Source organism: Mastigoproctus giganteus, chromosome 5 (genome assembly GCF_048544385.1).
Source record: "Mastigoproctus giganteus isolate SK-2022 chromosome 5, ASM4854438v1, whole genome shotgun sequence".
Lineage (NCBI taxonomy): Eukaryota > Metazoa > Arthropoda > Arachnida > Uropygi > Thelyphonidae > Mastigoproctus > Mastigoproctus giganteus.
Window position 1 is genome coordinate 191,371,688 of NC_143579.1, and position 16,779 is coordinate 191,388,466.

A 16,779-nucleotide genomic window follows, 5' to 3' on the forward strand; every position below is an offset into this window, starting at 1 on the left:
ATTCTCAATACTAACAATACAGGATATCTCCAGTATTGTTCACAATGAAAGAACAATAATGACAGATGAGAGGATATAAAATACGAGTAAAAGATTCTGTTCATATTTGAAAAAGCTAGGAGGATTCCTGATAAATACAGTATGACAAAAAAAAAAGAACTCAGGATACAAATTATTCACTTAGAATAAAAGTTATATCATATGATAATTAATATGAATTAAAATGCATAGCTATGCTTCTGCTATTTACATAATTACCTAACATATAAAGAATTTTCTGCACAGATAAAGAGGGTGTCGCCACCAAATCTTCCAGACAAGTCAGGAAAAGTAGTGAGACAAGCTGCATACTTTTTCTCTAGTACAACAACATTTGGACGCCAAGCAAATCCCATTTCTCCTTCTTTCAGGTTGGTTAATAAAAATTGGCGAACTCCAGTATCCTATAATCAAGAGAAAAAATAAATACCTTTCAATATATTTTAGGTATAGAGAGAGAGAATTCCAAAGAACTCTAATAAATTATGTTTTCTACTACTATAGAGCAAGGGAAAAGGGGGGAAAAATTCCAAACAGCAAATGGGTCTAAGTTCTCCCCTGAGCCACAGCACTTCCACTAGTTTGAGCCTTTTGCTTTGCTGCTCTGGTCTGAGTCATGATTTCTATTCAAGTTCAATAAAATTCCAATACAAAATATAACCCTAAACCTATATCCCAATGCAGTTATAACACTATATATATATATATTTCGGTATCGAATATTATCTCCAAGTTATGTTATATGACTTTCTTATCCCCTGTCAACTTATATGTATTAATTTATGATGTTAGGGTCACTATATTTATTTAGTTAAAAAAGTACAATTCAATTGACAATTGATCAACTTGATGGCTCAAATAGATTCAAGGTAGAACTGAATAAAATTTTGGAGCAAATGAATAGGTTAAATGGGAAAGGTTTTTTTTTTTTTTTTTGGCTGATGCTGCTTTCTTGCATCATATGCCACTACTAATGCTAATTATCTTGAAAAATACAAGGCTTAAACTTTTTTCATATAGTAATGCTAGGAGCTATCAATAAAACGGGTGAATTTGAGCTACTGATTAAGTCTGCAGACTCTGATATAATAGGTTTGGTCTTACTCTGATATAGATGATTTAGTTTCATTTTGGGAGGTATAAATTGTATAGGAAGACAAGGAGGAACATATACAGGATGAATGGAGGGGTATGTCAGAAAATGCGGTTACTGACATAAAGCTGCATGAATGCAATAAGATCATACCTTGACTATGAACAATTCAGGTGAAAGAGCATAGAGCCTCTGGGTCAGATGAACAATCACAAAGAAAAGTTGAAAGTAAGAGTGTGAAAAAAGCTAAAAGATAGCAAAGGGTTTGATAAGAGTAGCTATATGCAATTTATTTACCTTTCAATATATTTTCAGTACAGAGAGAATGTCCCATAATGAGAAACTCAGACTGACATAGCCGAGTGATCAGGAGCGAGAGCGCATAGCACACGTTCTTTGAGTGGACCGGAGTTCGAGCCCGTGACTACTAAATACGATAAATATTTGTATTGACGATTTATTGTAAACTCTGCTGACTTGGTTGTAGTGCCGGAGTATAAACAGAATTTTTTTTTTTTTTTTATTAAGCAAATAGGTCTGAGTGCCTCATTATGGGAGATTCAAACTTACTCACTGATTGGAAATCATGGTCTGGAAAATCAACCTGCTAGGTAAATTTTCTGAATCAGCCTGATAGCTGTTATTTGTATCAACATGTCATGGAAAGCACAAGTGGCAGAAATAGTCTTGATCTCATCATCATCAATGAAATAATATCACAGCTATGATAATACAGAAACCACTAGCAGCAAGTGACAATATTATCCTAAACTAGACAAAAACAAATGGGATTTTGGCAGTCAAAGGTAAGAGTAAGTGTTTTAATTTAAGAAAGGGGTTATTTGTACTAAAGAGTTTGTTGAATTCAATCAACTGGGATGAAATACATTAGGGAAAATACAGTCAAACCATATGGCACTTTCGAGACATTTTTCATTGAAGCTACTAGTACAGTCAATCCATTAAGGAGGGGCTACATAAGGAGGATGCCAATATAGATGAGTGTAGATACAATAAATGAGTTAAATGAGCTTCATCTGATTACTCAAATGGAGCTGAATGACCTTGTCAAAGATTTAAGTTTATCTAAGGAGCACATTCGGCTATTTTAGAGTGACCAGACATCTTGTTTTTCTGGAGCTGTCTTGAATTTGGACATAATGTCCTGGTGTTTCCCCAAAAATATTTTAGGGACAATGTTTTGTCCCTTTTTCACACAAGCTACTTTTCTGAACTGAATACGTTACAGGTAACATAAGACATAATTTAGTTCAGAAATTAATAATATATAATTTTGTTAATTTAGCATGTCAATTTTGATTATTGTAATTAACAAAACATCCATACACTTTACATCTAACATTGTCAATGTGCAATGAAGACAATATTGCTGGCATAGTGTTCTACTGTTTTAAAATAATCACAGCAGGCACCAGCATTTTATAATTATTGATAAAATGGAATATTGAATATTTTATTTTTCTTCCCATTGAGTAAAATGTCAATCTATAAATGCATTTATAAGAAAATAAATTGGTCAACTACTGAGTGCCAGGCACTCAGGATGAAGGGTTCGTAGTCACAAATGGTTGTTAGTGTAGTATCTCAAATAGAGAGCTTTATGATAACTGAAAAATGTTTCTAGTATGCCAGCTTGGTCTAAAACTGAGGAACTAATGAAAACATTTTCTATTTGAGTCTTTCCAGTTGTTGTTGACAAGGGTGGGAGAAGCGACTCCAACTTCTTCCTGGAGAAGCAATTAAAGTCTTGGGAGAAGTGACTGGCAGGTGAGGGCCGTGCAAGACTCTGTGCAGGTGCCTCGCCACCACTGCCGCCTCAACACTGGCTCTCTGAGTACCTCCTTGCCGGGACAACTCCAGCTTTAAAAACTGTTAAAAAGTACTTCTCATCACAAAATTTATAAATGATCTTTATAGAATTGTTAACTAACTATTTAGCAACCTTTTTGTCACTAAAAGGAGAGTTACTTAGTACAAAGCGTGCTATTGAAGTGCAATAAAAAATAGTTTTTTTAATTTTAACAAAAAAGTAAACGACAGATTTCAATCGGAATAGTTTTCCCTTGATAAACATCGAATAATGCATAGCTAATGTGATTTTTAAATTTTTAGCTCCTTTAGCGACAGAAATAGAGGGAGAGGACATGAAAATTACTCACATTTTCCTGCTTGGGCACTGCCATTTTTAATTTTAAAAATATTTTAAAATTATATTTTAAACCTACTCATTGAGCTCTTTCCAATGGTGTATAATAAGCTATAGGTTGTCGACAACATTTTTGTCCCCCTCCATTTCTCAGACAAATTTTTGTCAACAACGATCAATATGTCGTTATGTTGGCCCACATGATGCACAAACCCATGCAACATTTCGAGTCAATAGGTTGAGTGGTTCCAGAGATACAATGCTGTGACAGACGGATGGACAGACAGACAACCGAGTGACATTATAAGGGTCCTTCTTTAGACTATGGACCCTAAAAATGTTTGAAGGAACAGAAACAAAAAAAAAAAAAAAAAAAAAATCCCCTTAATGATGAAGATCAATGCTCAGTGTGCATGACAATTAAATATTGGGCATGATAGTCATGCTGATAAATAGTCTCACTTAAAATGAAGAAAAATTGGCAGTACTGCACTTGGTACTTCTTAAGTACCAAGAGTGCAAACAGGAAAATAATACTTCCACTTCTCCACTACATAAAAAGGTTTCAGTAATAGTTCTATCTTAACTGCATGAGAGCAAGCTGCTTTCTAGTGCCGCAACTTCCAGGCTTCCATGTTAAAATGGTCCCTGACTGAAAGTTCTTCAAAATCAATCATTTACCTTTAAAATCTTAAGAAGGGTCTTCCATACTACCACCTTTAATTGCCCCCCCCCCCCCCCAGAATTAATCATAATCAGAACCAGCACCATTCTGGTGAAATTATTCAGTGCACAAAACTTTCTGGGATTATTTCTCTTCCTTCCAGTCAACAAGACTGCACACAGAACTGAAGTTAAGCAACTACTCTAACTCTGGCCAGCTCAGAAGTCTCCAAATGATGTTTCCATTCAATACAGGAAAATTTGTGAACTTGGCATATCCTTGACATATACTCTTATTTTAATGTTATTCTATATCTACCCAACTAACATATACTGCTATATCAGGGTGGAGTTGTACACTTAAATCAAATAATTTTTTTTTTTTTTACTGAACAGTATTCCACTGAAGATTTAAAATAAAGTGCTAGCAGTTTTTCCTGAAGCTGTATCAGTACCTTTTTTTTTTTAATTCCTTCACATCATACCAATGTGGAAATAACATTTTGTTTGAACGTGAACAGATTAGAACAAATAAATCAAATGGAAATGTCTATACTGGAACTGATTAGAACAGAATAGAACAAAGAAATCAAATGGAAATGTCTACACTGGAACTGATTCTACAAGTAGCAGCTCATTACAAATCAACTGGTGTGAAGTTTTATAACTTTAATGTAAAACAAAAAATCTTATAAACAAAATGAGACAGTGAAAAACATGGCTGAATTTTCAACTTCAAAATTGTCAGAAATGAAATCCTGGGAATAAGCAATGGGTCTGCCACTTTCAACCCAAATCCATCAAAGCAATGGAAGCATTTTAGCTCACACTCAAAAAAGAAGTTTAGGGTTATGCCATCAGCAGGACAAACAATGTAAACATTTCTGGGACTTGCTATAGTGTTCTTCCAAATTTTCAAAAGCATGAAAATAACGTAAATGCTTCATTGCATTATACACTTCTGAAAGAAGTTAGGACTCAATCTGCAGAAATGACCAAATCATTTATACTGATTTGGGATTCGAGTTGAAGTTTAAACTGTTGCATGACAACATAAGGCCATATACAATGTGTACAGAAAGGATAGACAGGATAGGAAGGGAGGAGGTGTTATGCTGTTAATTAAGAAAAACATAAAATCAAAAGAAGTGAATCCAGTTGACATAGATGAGCAGTGCACTGTTGAGTCAGTTTGGTGTGACATAAGCACTGCGAAAGCAAAAATAAGAGTAGGAGTGTGTTATAGGCCTAATGACTCAAATGAGTACAATGAACAATTGTACAGAGAAATAGAGTGGGCTAGTAAATCAGAATGTCTTATAATGGGGATTTTAACTTCCCAGATATTGACTGGAACTTGTGGGTTGGTCACTCACACACTAGTAAGACTTTTCTGGATTTATTGGATGAGTGTTTTCTGCAGCAGCATGTTCTCAACCAGAGGGGGTAATACTCTTGATCTGGTTATCAGCAGTGATCATTCGTGTATTAAGAATTTGCAGATAAAGAAACCACTAGGTGGCAGTGATCACAATGTACTGATGTCGGATTTACTTAAAGATATAATTATCATCGGGGTAAAGGAAAGGGTTTTGCTTCCATAAAGGTGAGTACAGTGGTCTCAGACAGTTTTTAAATTCTGTACAGTGGGATCAACTGATGATGTTACCAACAGTAAATTCTAAGTGGGAAGCATTCAAGGAATTAATCGTGGATGCTACTAAAAGTTTCATACCTATTAAGAACTACTGTTCAAGGTTTAGGCCTAAATGGTTATCAAATGAACTAATGAGACTCGTGACAGAGAAGAAAAATGCATGGGATGCATATAAATTATCAAGCAACTCAGAAGCCTATGGCAGATATAAGCTAGTCTGTAATCAGGTCACAAAGGAGGTTAGGCAGGCAAAGGCAGATTACGAGAAATCTTTGGCAAAAGATGCTAAGAAAAACAGCAAGGATTTCTTTACTTATATAAACTCTAAAAGAAAAGGGATGAATCTGATTGGTCCACTTGATATCGATGGTTTGACTGTTGATGATCCTGCTCAGATACCAAACAAACTGAATGAGTATTTTGCATCTACATTCACACATGAGGAGTTATTAAGGTTTGAAAATGGCAGAAGATTATCAAATTGTAGCAGGGTGCTTAATGATTTTGTAATAACTGAGAGCAAAGTGGAGGAGAAATTGTTGAAGTTAAACATAAGAAAGGTACCTGGGGTGGATGGGATCTCTCCAGTTATATTAAAGGAGGCGGCAAAGCAACTAAGCAAACCCTTAGCCATAATTATGAGAGCATCCTTGGACTCAGGCGAGGTCCCCACGGACCGGACATGTGCAAATGTATCCCTAATTTACAAAGAGGGATCGAAGGGTGACACGAGTAATTACAGACCAGTTAGTTTAACTTCTGTTCCGGGTAAAATAATGGAGTCACTGGTTAAAGATGCATTGCAGGATCATCTAGACAAGACTGCAGCAATAATTCAGACACAGCATGGGTTTTTTAAGGGAAAGTCTTATCTGACAAATTTGATAGGATATTATGATGTGGTTATAAAGGAACTAGATGCAAAATATAATTTCGATATCATATATTTGGATTTCAGGAAAGCTTTTGATACTGTTGTGCATGGAAGACTATTGTACAAATTGGAGCAGAATGGTATTAAGGGTAAGTTGCTACAATGGATAAAAGGATGGTTGAGTGGGAGAAGACAGAGGGTGGTAATTAATTGGTGCTGCTCTTCGTGGACTAATGTTATTAGTGGAGTCCCACAGGGTTCGGTGTTGGGTCCACTGTTGTTTTTTATATTTATCAATGATACTGATGAAGGTATATCAGGCTTAGTGTCGAAGTTTGCAGATGATACAAAGGTTGGCAGGGTCGTTAATGACAGTGTGCTACTGCAACAAGATCTAGATAATTTGGGTAGAATGGCTAAGAAGTGGCAACTGAAGTTTAACCTTGACAAATGCAAAGTACTGCATATGGGTAGAAGTAATCCCAGAGGAACGTACCAACTGTGTGGTAATACATGTAGAGTGGTAGAATATGAAAAAGACCTGGGAGTAATTGTGCAGTCAGATATGAAGTTTTCTGAGCAATGCAGACAGGCTGCCAGGACAGGTCATGGGGTTTTGTCAATGATATATAGAAATTTTGCTAGCGGGGAAAAGGAGGTGATTGTCCCTCTGTATAAGGCAATGGTCAAGCCACGCCTTGAGTACTGCATACAGGTCTGGAGGCCTCATTTTAGGAAAGATGTAAATTTGCTTGAGCATGTACAGAGAAGGGCAACATGATTTGAGAGGGGAATGAAGGGATCCTCTTACTAAAAAAGGCTTAATTTCTGCAAATTGCAGTGGCTGGAGACTAGGCACCTGCGCGGTGATCTGATTGAGGTGTATAAGGCCTTAAATTGAGGTGTATAAGGCCATGCTGAATTCTGATGGGATCCTTCCACTTGTTCAGATAATGAACCTAAGGAACCTAAATTCAAATTAAGAAAAGACAGATGTAGAATAGATGTGCGGAAATTTGCCTTTAGCCAGCAGGTGGTTAATTGCTGGAACAAACTTCCATCTGTCGTTGTGAAAGTTGATAGGTTAAATAAATTTGAGGAGGAACTGGACAGGCATTTGGAGGGAATGGTGTGATTTTTTTTTTTTGGCTGATGCTGCATAAGCTCATACACTTGCTTTCTTGCATCACATGCCACTACTACTACTACAACAATGAGTGCAATTCAAGTCCCCCATTAAAAACTTGGGGTGGGAACCTCAATCATCCAACAGCCTTAAGCTCACTCCTAGCAATTTCCATTTGTTTAGCCCACTTAGAAGCGTGCATTTGATTTTCCATTTGTCTTTACGAAGTCTCTTTTTTCCAGAAGTCTTTATGGCAAGTGATTTTCTGATGATGCATAGGTTTAAAATTAAGTACTTCATTAGCTATTACAGCTGACAGACAGCTTTTAAGCAGCACAAAGTGGTGGGATAAGTATATAAATGTTTCTTATGATTATATCGAAAAAAGAATCCTATGCCAAAGTGTTTCCTGTTTGCTTCTTTTTTCCTCTTACTTTGTGACTTAAATTCTATCTCCCTGATATAGATTTAATATCCCTGATATGCCAAAATTACAAAAACCACATAATATCCTCAGAAGAATGTAGAAAAACAGTTATATATTTTTAATTAGTTCAATTAAAAACTTTATCTGGGGACAGCGGTGAAGTAGCTGGAGTGGCACATAAGAAAAGAAAACATAAAAGGAAGAAAAAACATTCATGTTATTGTTATTGTAATGTAAAAACTGATATATATTTCGTAGCCTTGGTTATTATAGTTGACTTCATTGGTGCTGATCGCTTCACCGCTTCTCGTATTCTGTCTTTCTCCTTTTTTGTATTCACCGTTGTGACTGACAAATCTGAATTCTGCGAGATACTTGTTAATGTTTGGCCATTTTCATACATCCTTATTATTTTAATTTTCTGATCGAACTCGATCGCTTTCCTTTTCTTGATAGATTTACTAGTACCACTGTCACTTCTTTTCTTAGTCGGCACCATGATAACGGTCAAAATGAAATTTTCTGTAAAGAATTTCACAGGATTAAGGTGGAAAGAGACTATTATCACACCATGTGAGCTCAAATTTTACTAAAGCACATTTCTGGAGGTCACTGCCATAAAACAATAAAAACGATTTGCACTTTCCAAGTTATTGGGCTTTTCTGTTAGTGCAATTCATTATAAACGGGTAGTAAACTCAATCTTATTGCATTTGTGATTATACCGATTGCTGGAATTCTGTGAGTTTTAAGTTATTATAGTGAAATGTGTGTCCCCTTCAATGAAATCTTCAGTCACATAAAAAAAATTAGAAATAACGTAATTTAAGTTCGAAGCTACGTAAGTCAGGGACTTACTGTATTGAAAAATGTTCAGCAACCTACACAAAAAGTATGGTGATAGATAAAAAATGAAAAACTTACCACGAAATACTCTCGTATTGGACACGCATTTATTATTTATGATGTCGATTTTAAATCTAATAGCTTCCCTTTATTTTTTGCAATGTCGCATATGGTTTGGTCATCAACATTATAATGGTTCATTAGAGATTTAACGGATGCACCATTTTCAAACTTTTGAATAGTTTTTGTTTAATTGAAAGCACAACTCTTGCGTTTGCCCATCATTTTTGTGATTTCTAAACAAAAAAAAAAAAAACATCCCTGACATAAATAACAAAATAAAATTTGTCCTTTTGCAGTGCAACTGAACACAACAATCGAAGTGACGCACTAAAACAAACTAAACATTTGGTCCCCCCCCCCTTTTTTTTGAGCGGTGGATGTGAAGACAGCGGGGGTTGCAAGATAATAGGTACATTCTTCTCCCAATGGCGGCTTATAATGCCACTTCTTATCGCTTATTTACGACTTGTAAAACATCTGTTTATACCTATTCTAGTTATACTTGAATTTTATGATTTATGGTTGATTTTTTTTAAATTTGGAGTCTTGAAGTGTCTTGGTTAATCCGATCCCAGTAAATCAAGAGTCTGCTGTATAACATTTATAATTGTACCCAGACTGAAAGTTTTGTCTTCCTATGGTCAACTGACTATAAGGTTACATTTCTTCTCTGTTTACTTTTTACATTCAAGAAATAAACAAATACTGTATTATATTTAGTGTTCCTTTTTATCATACAGGATCAGTCAGAAACAACTGACTCTGACACATTTTGTTAGTATTTTTCTCCTATGCATTAGGATAATTTTAACCTTGAAGCAAAAACAAAATTACATATCTATATGTGCATTATTCTGTAAAATAATATTGGAATTCTAATATCAGGATGCCTTAGAAAAGCCAAGAAGATAAAAATTACATTGGTTGCTTTTTTTATAGTTTTGTCCCAGTAATTTTCTGATTTTCCTTCTTCAAGATGTATTTTGTCCAATCTTCAAAATTCTTCTTTTTCCAGTTTTCAAACATGAAAATCTGATTACTCTAAACTATTTTATTCAAGTTTAGCAACAATAATGGAATCTATGAAAAAACATACTCAGAGAGTTGTACTCCTTTAATCTGGCAACCCCAAGATGGTCTATACCATTTAATGGAATTCTCTGGATAATGAGAAGAAAACTAACCTCTACCATTGTCAAATAAGGTTACATTTCTTCTCTGTTTACTTTTTACTTTCAAGAATTAAACAAATACTGTATTATATTTAGTGCTCCTTTATATTATATAGGGTCAGTCAGGAACAAATGACTCTGACACATTTTGTTAGTATTTTTCTCCTATGTATATGCTATGCATTAGGAGTTTGTGCTTTTAGTGAGAATGTGCAACAAGCTAGAAGATCAGGTCATTATGAAGCACTGGAGGATTTGACACCATTTAGGCATACAACAGCAATCAAAGATAATTAATAAACATTATTCTCTCTTTGTCTCAAAAAACAGATGTCATCTTGGGTAGCAGATGGTGCCCTTCAAAATTTCTTATGGCAAGTAGACCCATCATGATGCCACCCAATGGACTTCATCCCTAGATCACAGCAATGAATCCAAATTTCATACATGGTCTTCATTTTGCTGACAAACTCCTAGGCAATGTCACAAGAATTATCTTTTCACAATTCACCTTCTCCCTCTTTGAGTCTACATTTATATCTTTCAGTATCCATGTCAATGAAATTTTTTTCATGCTCAAATTTTTGTAGGCAATAATAATTTACTTTTTTACAAGATATACAGGAATTCCCCGACTTACATAATACTCGACTTACGTAAGATTTTCCCGGCCTGTGCAAACTTAAAAAAATCATGGAAACGTATTTTGCATCCTGTAGGTATAAATGGAGGTATCGTGAAAATATCGTAATGTGAACCCAATAACACATTGTTTTTTTTTAATTCGTTCCAAGTCCTTGGAAGTTGAAAATTTCGCTATATTACTAAGCTATTTATCTCTCTAAAAGGACATACAGGTGACCCCGCTTAATGCTGATAATTCGTTCCATAAAAACAGAGCGCTAAGTGAATCCGCACTAAGCGAGCACTGGATTCCCATAAGGTAACATATGTATTTGAGAGTTGCAGTCGGTGCCATAGGATATTTCCTAATCAATAATAAACGGTAGTGAAAAGATGCACAAATGTCGGTCAAAATATGTAATATTCAAATATTTGTACATATAAAATATTCTGAATTACATACGTATATAATTATGTGGTAACTACTTACGTATCAAAATTAAACTTAAAATTCCAATTAAAATCATGAATTTCATTGATCTAAATTGATTTAATTTAATTGATGAATTTAATCATGAAAAATGTGTCAATTTTGGGTTGAACTTTGGCCCTCTTCCAAATAAACTAAAAGGGGTATTAATTTTAAATCCCCCACAGCGTTACCACCCAACAATAAAGTCAACCGATCCTTTGCCACTTTGAAACCTGGCATGTTTTTTCCTTCTTTCAATATGAAACTTCTTTTAGGCATTCGTTTCCACAAAAGTCCTGCTTCATCTATGTTAAAAACTTGTTGAGAAGTATAACACATAATATCCCTCTTCAATAATTTTAACAAGTTCTTTTTTGAAAGTTTCAGCTCCTTCTGCACTTGTGGCTTCTCCCTGGATTTTAAATCTATTCAACCAGCCCTTACTAGTTTTAAATGGTTCCACATTTTTTTTTTTTTTTTAAGCAAGTTTTCTTCAGATCATCATATTGGCTAATCTCTCTCTCTCTCTTTTTTGTTTTTTAATAATATTTAACTTAACTGAATTCTGCATTGGATATTATCTTCAATAAATTAGTTAAAGTCTTTCCATTTCAATCCTAATAGCCGGCCTAGCCCTAGTTGCTTGCACTTGAACAACTCTCTTTCCCATTGCTAAGCCGACCGGGCTAGCCGAGTGGGTAAAGTACCTGCCCGGCAACCCAAAGGTCGCGGGTTCGATTCCCGCCTCGGGCTTGGATCAAAGTACTGCAAAAACCTTGGGAGGTGCAATATGGCCACAGAAGCCGATGCGCCAACAACTACCAAAAATCAAATCAAATCAAATCCCATTGCTAAAATTAATTCTTTATTTTTTTTTTTATAATTGTTCTTACAGTTAAACTTGCAAATCCTAAATTATGGCACACATCCACTTGTCTTTGACCGGAATCGATTCGCTTCAAAACGTCTAATTTAATTTTCAAATTCAGTCTTTTTCTTACATTTATAGTCTTCGTACTGCACTCAGACGTTGCTTTTTCATTCTTATCGGCCATTATTAACTCTTCGAAAATGTAACTGCGTTGGTTGCATTAATTATGATACAATGTTCGAGTAAACTGTCCATTACGCACGATGTCTAATACTGTACTGAGTGATGACTAGACTTCGGATAAATGCATATAATGCAAATATTACAAGCAATATACTTGATCATTTTTTAAAATGCTGATCTCGGAACTACGTAACAAGTCACTGTACTGCAATTAAATTAGTGTGTGAGAAAATTTACTGAGCGTGGGAAAATTTCTCAAGTCGGCGTGGGAAACGTTTTAATTCTGTTTTGCTATTCATTTTCAAGCTATCGACTCCATCAAATGAAACGATTTTGTTAAATATGCCAAAAATGTAATCTGTAAAAGAGCGTTATAATGATCTGTGACAGCATTATAGTCAGATACGGGTTACAACGTAAGAACAGCGTTATAGCGAATCAGCGTAAAGCAAACCACGTTATAATGGGGGCCTGCTGTATTTATAATGGAAATTGCACTACCCTTTCATTGTTATCATATGTTCCAGTTATAAGAATCAATTTTGAACGGCTTCGCAATATTTTTCTAAAGCGCATTTCTGGAGGTCACGACCATAAAACAATTGGCACTTTCCGGTTTATTGGGCTTTTCTGTTCATGCATCTAATTATAAATGGGTAGTAAACTCGATCTTATTGCATTTGCGATAATACCGATAACTGCAATTGTGTGGGTTTTTACGCTATTATGGTGAAATGTGTTCCCCTTCACTGAAATCTTCAATCATATAAAACACAAATTTTCAGAAACTTCTCTTCATTCCTATTTACATATTACAATGATGAAGGGAAAGCGACCAACGAAAAGTGCAAGTGGTGGTAGTGCCAGGAAACGAAACAAAATTGATTTAGAAATGAAGATGAAAACGATTAAGTACGAAGCAGGACAAAGTTCGTTATCTATTGCAAGGGAATTAGGTCTCGCTGCTTCAACAGTGAATACGATTTTAAAGGACAGTGTGCATATAAAGGAACATGTCAAAGGATCAACACACTTAAGATCAACAGTGATCACAAAACAGCATTCAGGTGCTATATCGAAGATGGAACAGCTATTAATAATATGGATTGAAAATCATATTCAGAAGTGAGTGCCCCTGAGTCTAATGACCATTCAAGCAAAAGCAACAAGTATTTATAAAGATATTATCGTGGCAAGCAACAGGTGGTTTAATAGGTTCAAGCATCACGCTGTTTTCCACGTTAAAGTATGCGGTGAAGTCATCAGTGCCAATTCTGAAGCTGCAGAGAAATTTTATGATGCATTGGAAAAAATTATTGATGAAGGAGGCTATTCACAATGCAGCAAATTTTTAACGTCAATGACACTGCTCTGTATTGGAAAAAAATGCCAGATCGAACATACATTGCCAAAGAGGAAAATACAATGCCAGGTTTCAAGGCATCAAAAGATAGGGCCACGCTCTTGCTTGGGGCTAATGCAGCGAGATATTACAGATTAAAACCACTGCTTGTGTACCATTCTGGAAATCCTTGTACATTTAAGGGCATCAATAAAGCCACCCTACCCATGCAATTCTGATTGAAAAGAGAGCATGGATAACAATAACTCACTTTGAGGATTGGTTTAAATGCTGCTTCATTCCCGAATTTGAAAAATATTGTAAAGACATTGACTTTCCTTTCAAGGTTTTGCTTCTATTAGATAATGCTCCTGGACATCCTACGCATCTAGACGATTTCAATTCGAACGTGAGAGTCATATTTCTACCACCAAACACGACTTCACTCATCCAACCTATGGATCAGGGTGTTATTTCGAATTTAAAAGCATACTATTTACACACAACATTTGCTCAGGTATTGTCCGCAGTAGATGGCGAGAAAAATTTTAAGTTAAGAGACTTGGAAATCTTACAATATTTATCACATCATCTTAAACATTAATAAGGCCTGGGCAGAAATTACTAAAAGTTGTTTAAATGGCACATGGAAGAAAATATACCCATGACACATAAAAAGCTTCAAAGGATTTGAAAAAGATGAATCATACGAAGTGGTTACAGATAAGACTGTAAAGGTTGCAGAGCTACTTCAATTGGAGGTTGATGCCAAAAACGTGGAGGAGTTAATAGAGGAAGAAGAGAAGGAATTATCTAATGAAGAACTTATTGACTTGCAGGCAGCAATAGTGAAAGAAGTAAATGCTGACGAAGCTCAAGATGAACCAAATGAGGAGCCGAGATATTTCATCACCAGAGAGATGGCAATGGCATTTCGTGAAATTGCATCGGCAATGGCGAGGTTTGAGAAGATGGATCCTGATAGTGAACGATTCTTAAAAGTTAACAGAGGGGTGAATGATATGCTTGCTTGCTACAAAGAAATCTACGATGAAAAGAAAAAAGCCACTGTCCAGTCATCCATTAATATGTTCTTTCGTAAGGTTGAGCGGTTTCTAAATCTCCACAGCCCTCAACCTCTGCAGTGGCGTACTTATCAGCTGAAGATGTCGATTCTGGCAACGATGCTCAAGAGGTAAAACTTACTGACATCTCTTCTCTTTTTTTGTAATTTTATAATTTTGAAATTTTTTTAAATTGCACGCTTTTGTAATTTTTCCAGCGCATGAGATAAAAAATTTAATAAATACAATAAATAATTCTATTTACATGTTCATCAAACATTTCTTTTTTGATTCAATCAATTCCACGAGCATACAAGCATGGAGAAATTCCCCGACTTACATAACACAACCCTTAGGTAAGTCGGAGAGTTCCTGTATTTAGTATTTTTGTATGTATTGGAATCCTATTTGATGATCTTTCATAATCACTTGAACAGCTTGAATGTTTTTTGTGGTTGGCACAACCAAGGATCATCCAGACCTGAGTTCATCTTTGGTGACTATGACACTTTCGGAATTCAGGCAATCCAGATTTTGATGGTTTTGTTTGCTTGATTGTTTGAAATATTTTTTTTTTTTTTTTCAATCAAATCAACAACTATGGCTATAGTGGGTTTTTTTTTTTCACATCAGCAACTATGGCTATAGTGGGTTTTTGATGATACTCTGTGATGGGTAATCATTGCATAATGTCATCATCATATCCGTGCAGATTTGCTTTAGAGACAGTCCTTTTAAAAAAAGTTATTTCATTACTACGTGGCTCTCTTCATTTGTAAAATTATTGCTTTTTGTGCACTATTTTTTTAAAACCTAAAAATAATAATAATAATAATATTTAAGATATTACCTTAAAAATTTGATTGTATGCATATATGTTTGTAATCTAGTATTTTCATGTTTATTTTATTTTCAAATAATGAAATATACAGTAGGATGAACAAAACTTTTTAAAATATCTCTTAATACCTGCTTCGAGTTTCCTTTTTAGCTCCAACCTCTTGAACTCATATTAAATATGTTGATACTGTCAATTGATCAACAATAGTTCAATAGTCTCTTATTCATCATAATACGCTTTGGTTGCTGTACATAAGGTGTTTTCAGTAAAGAATCTTGCTGCTGAATGAAGATTTTTGAATAAACATGACTCAGTGGGATGTAGGTACTCAGAGTATTATCAAACTAAAGTGGCTGTTTCTGCGGCACATGTTTGCCAAAAATCTGTTTCTGGAGCATGGCAGACTACAGGATTTGAATACATTATTATATATTACAAATGTGTAAGAAGGTCTGATCATTTCTTTCTTTTATATGAATGGAATAGAATTTTGTCATGAGCATCAACCCAATATATTGTAATTGGTCACCAATTTCTTGAAAATTGCTTTGTTGCATGATGGAAATAAATTTCCATGAATAAGGTGTTCAAATAAGGTGTCCTTATTTGAACACCTTACCAGCCATGTAATGTAGAAATGCTCTTACATGTACATCATTACGAATAAACCATGGAACCTTCAGAAAAAATAAAGTGACTAAATAAACTTTATTACTCACTGAGTATATATCACCATGAGGCATACCATTGCACTATCATTCCAAGGAAAAACAGAAAGAGAAAAGAAAGTAGAAAAGCTTTTCTTCATCATCATTCCCTAATAGTTTAGAAAGAAGAGAAACAAATTAGACTATTCATTAAGAAAAGGAATTTAAAGAAAATATTAAAATATTTCCTTCAAATCAATTCCTTTTATATTATTTTCATTCTATTCTCTTTCACTTCATTAGGGGGATTGAAAAACTGATAGCCTGGGGAACACAGGCTAATAGTTACCACAGAGGTAAAAGTAGTTTGTGCAGTGCTTCTATTAGAACATGGAGCAGGGAACAAAAACAAGGTATTGTGGATTTCAAGACCTACTAAGGGTCCTCCTGAAACAAGCAAATACATGAGCTGTGTTAGAGTTACTAAGAGTAAGAACATGTGCATGTATACTTCTATGCACACCAAATGCTAGGACCATATTAAATAAATTTGATGATTTTGAAGTACAGATCAAATCATCAAATGCAGACATTGTGGGATATCAGAG

At 35.0% G+C, this 16,779-nt stretch overlaps 1 protein-coding gene across 1 annotated transcript in view; it reads right to left on the minus strand.

Moving 5' to 3' along the window:
- The window catches only part of LOC150085955 (sn-1-specific diacylglycerol lipase ABHD11-like), a 111,789-nt gene that overhangs the window by 13,319 nt on the left and 81,691 nt on the right, over positions 1-16,779 (minus strand). Inside the window, exon 5 of the mRNA XM_090373618.1 lies at positions 259-443. Coding sequence (XP_090229744.1) covers positions 259-443 — 185 coding nt within the window. The remainder of the gene's footprint in view (positions 1-258; positions 444-16,779) is intronic.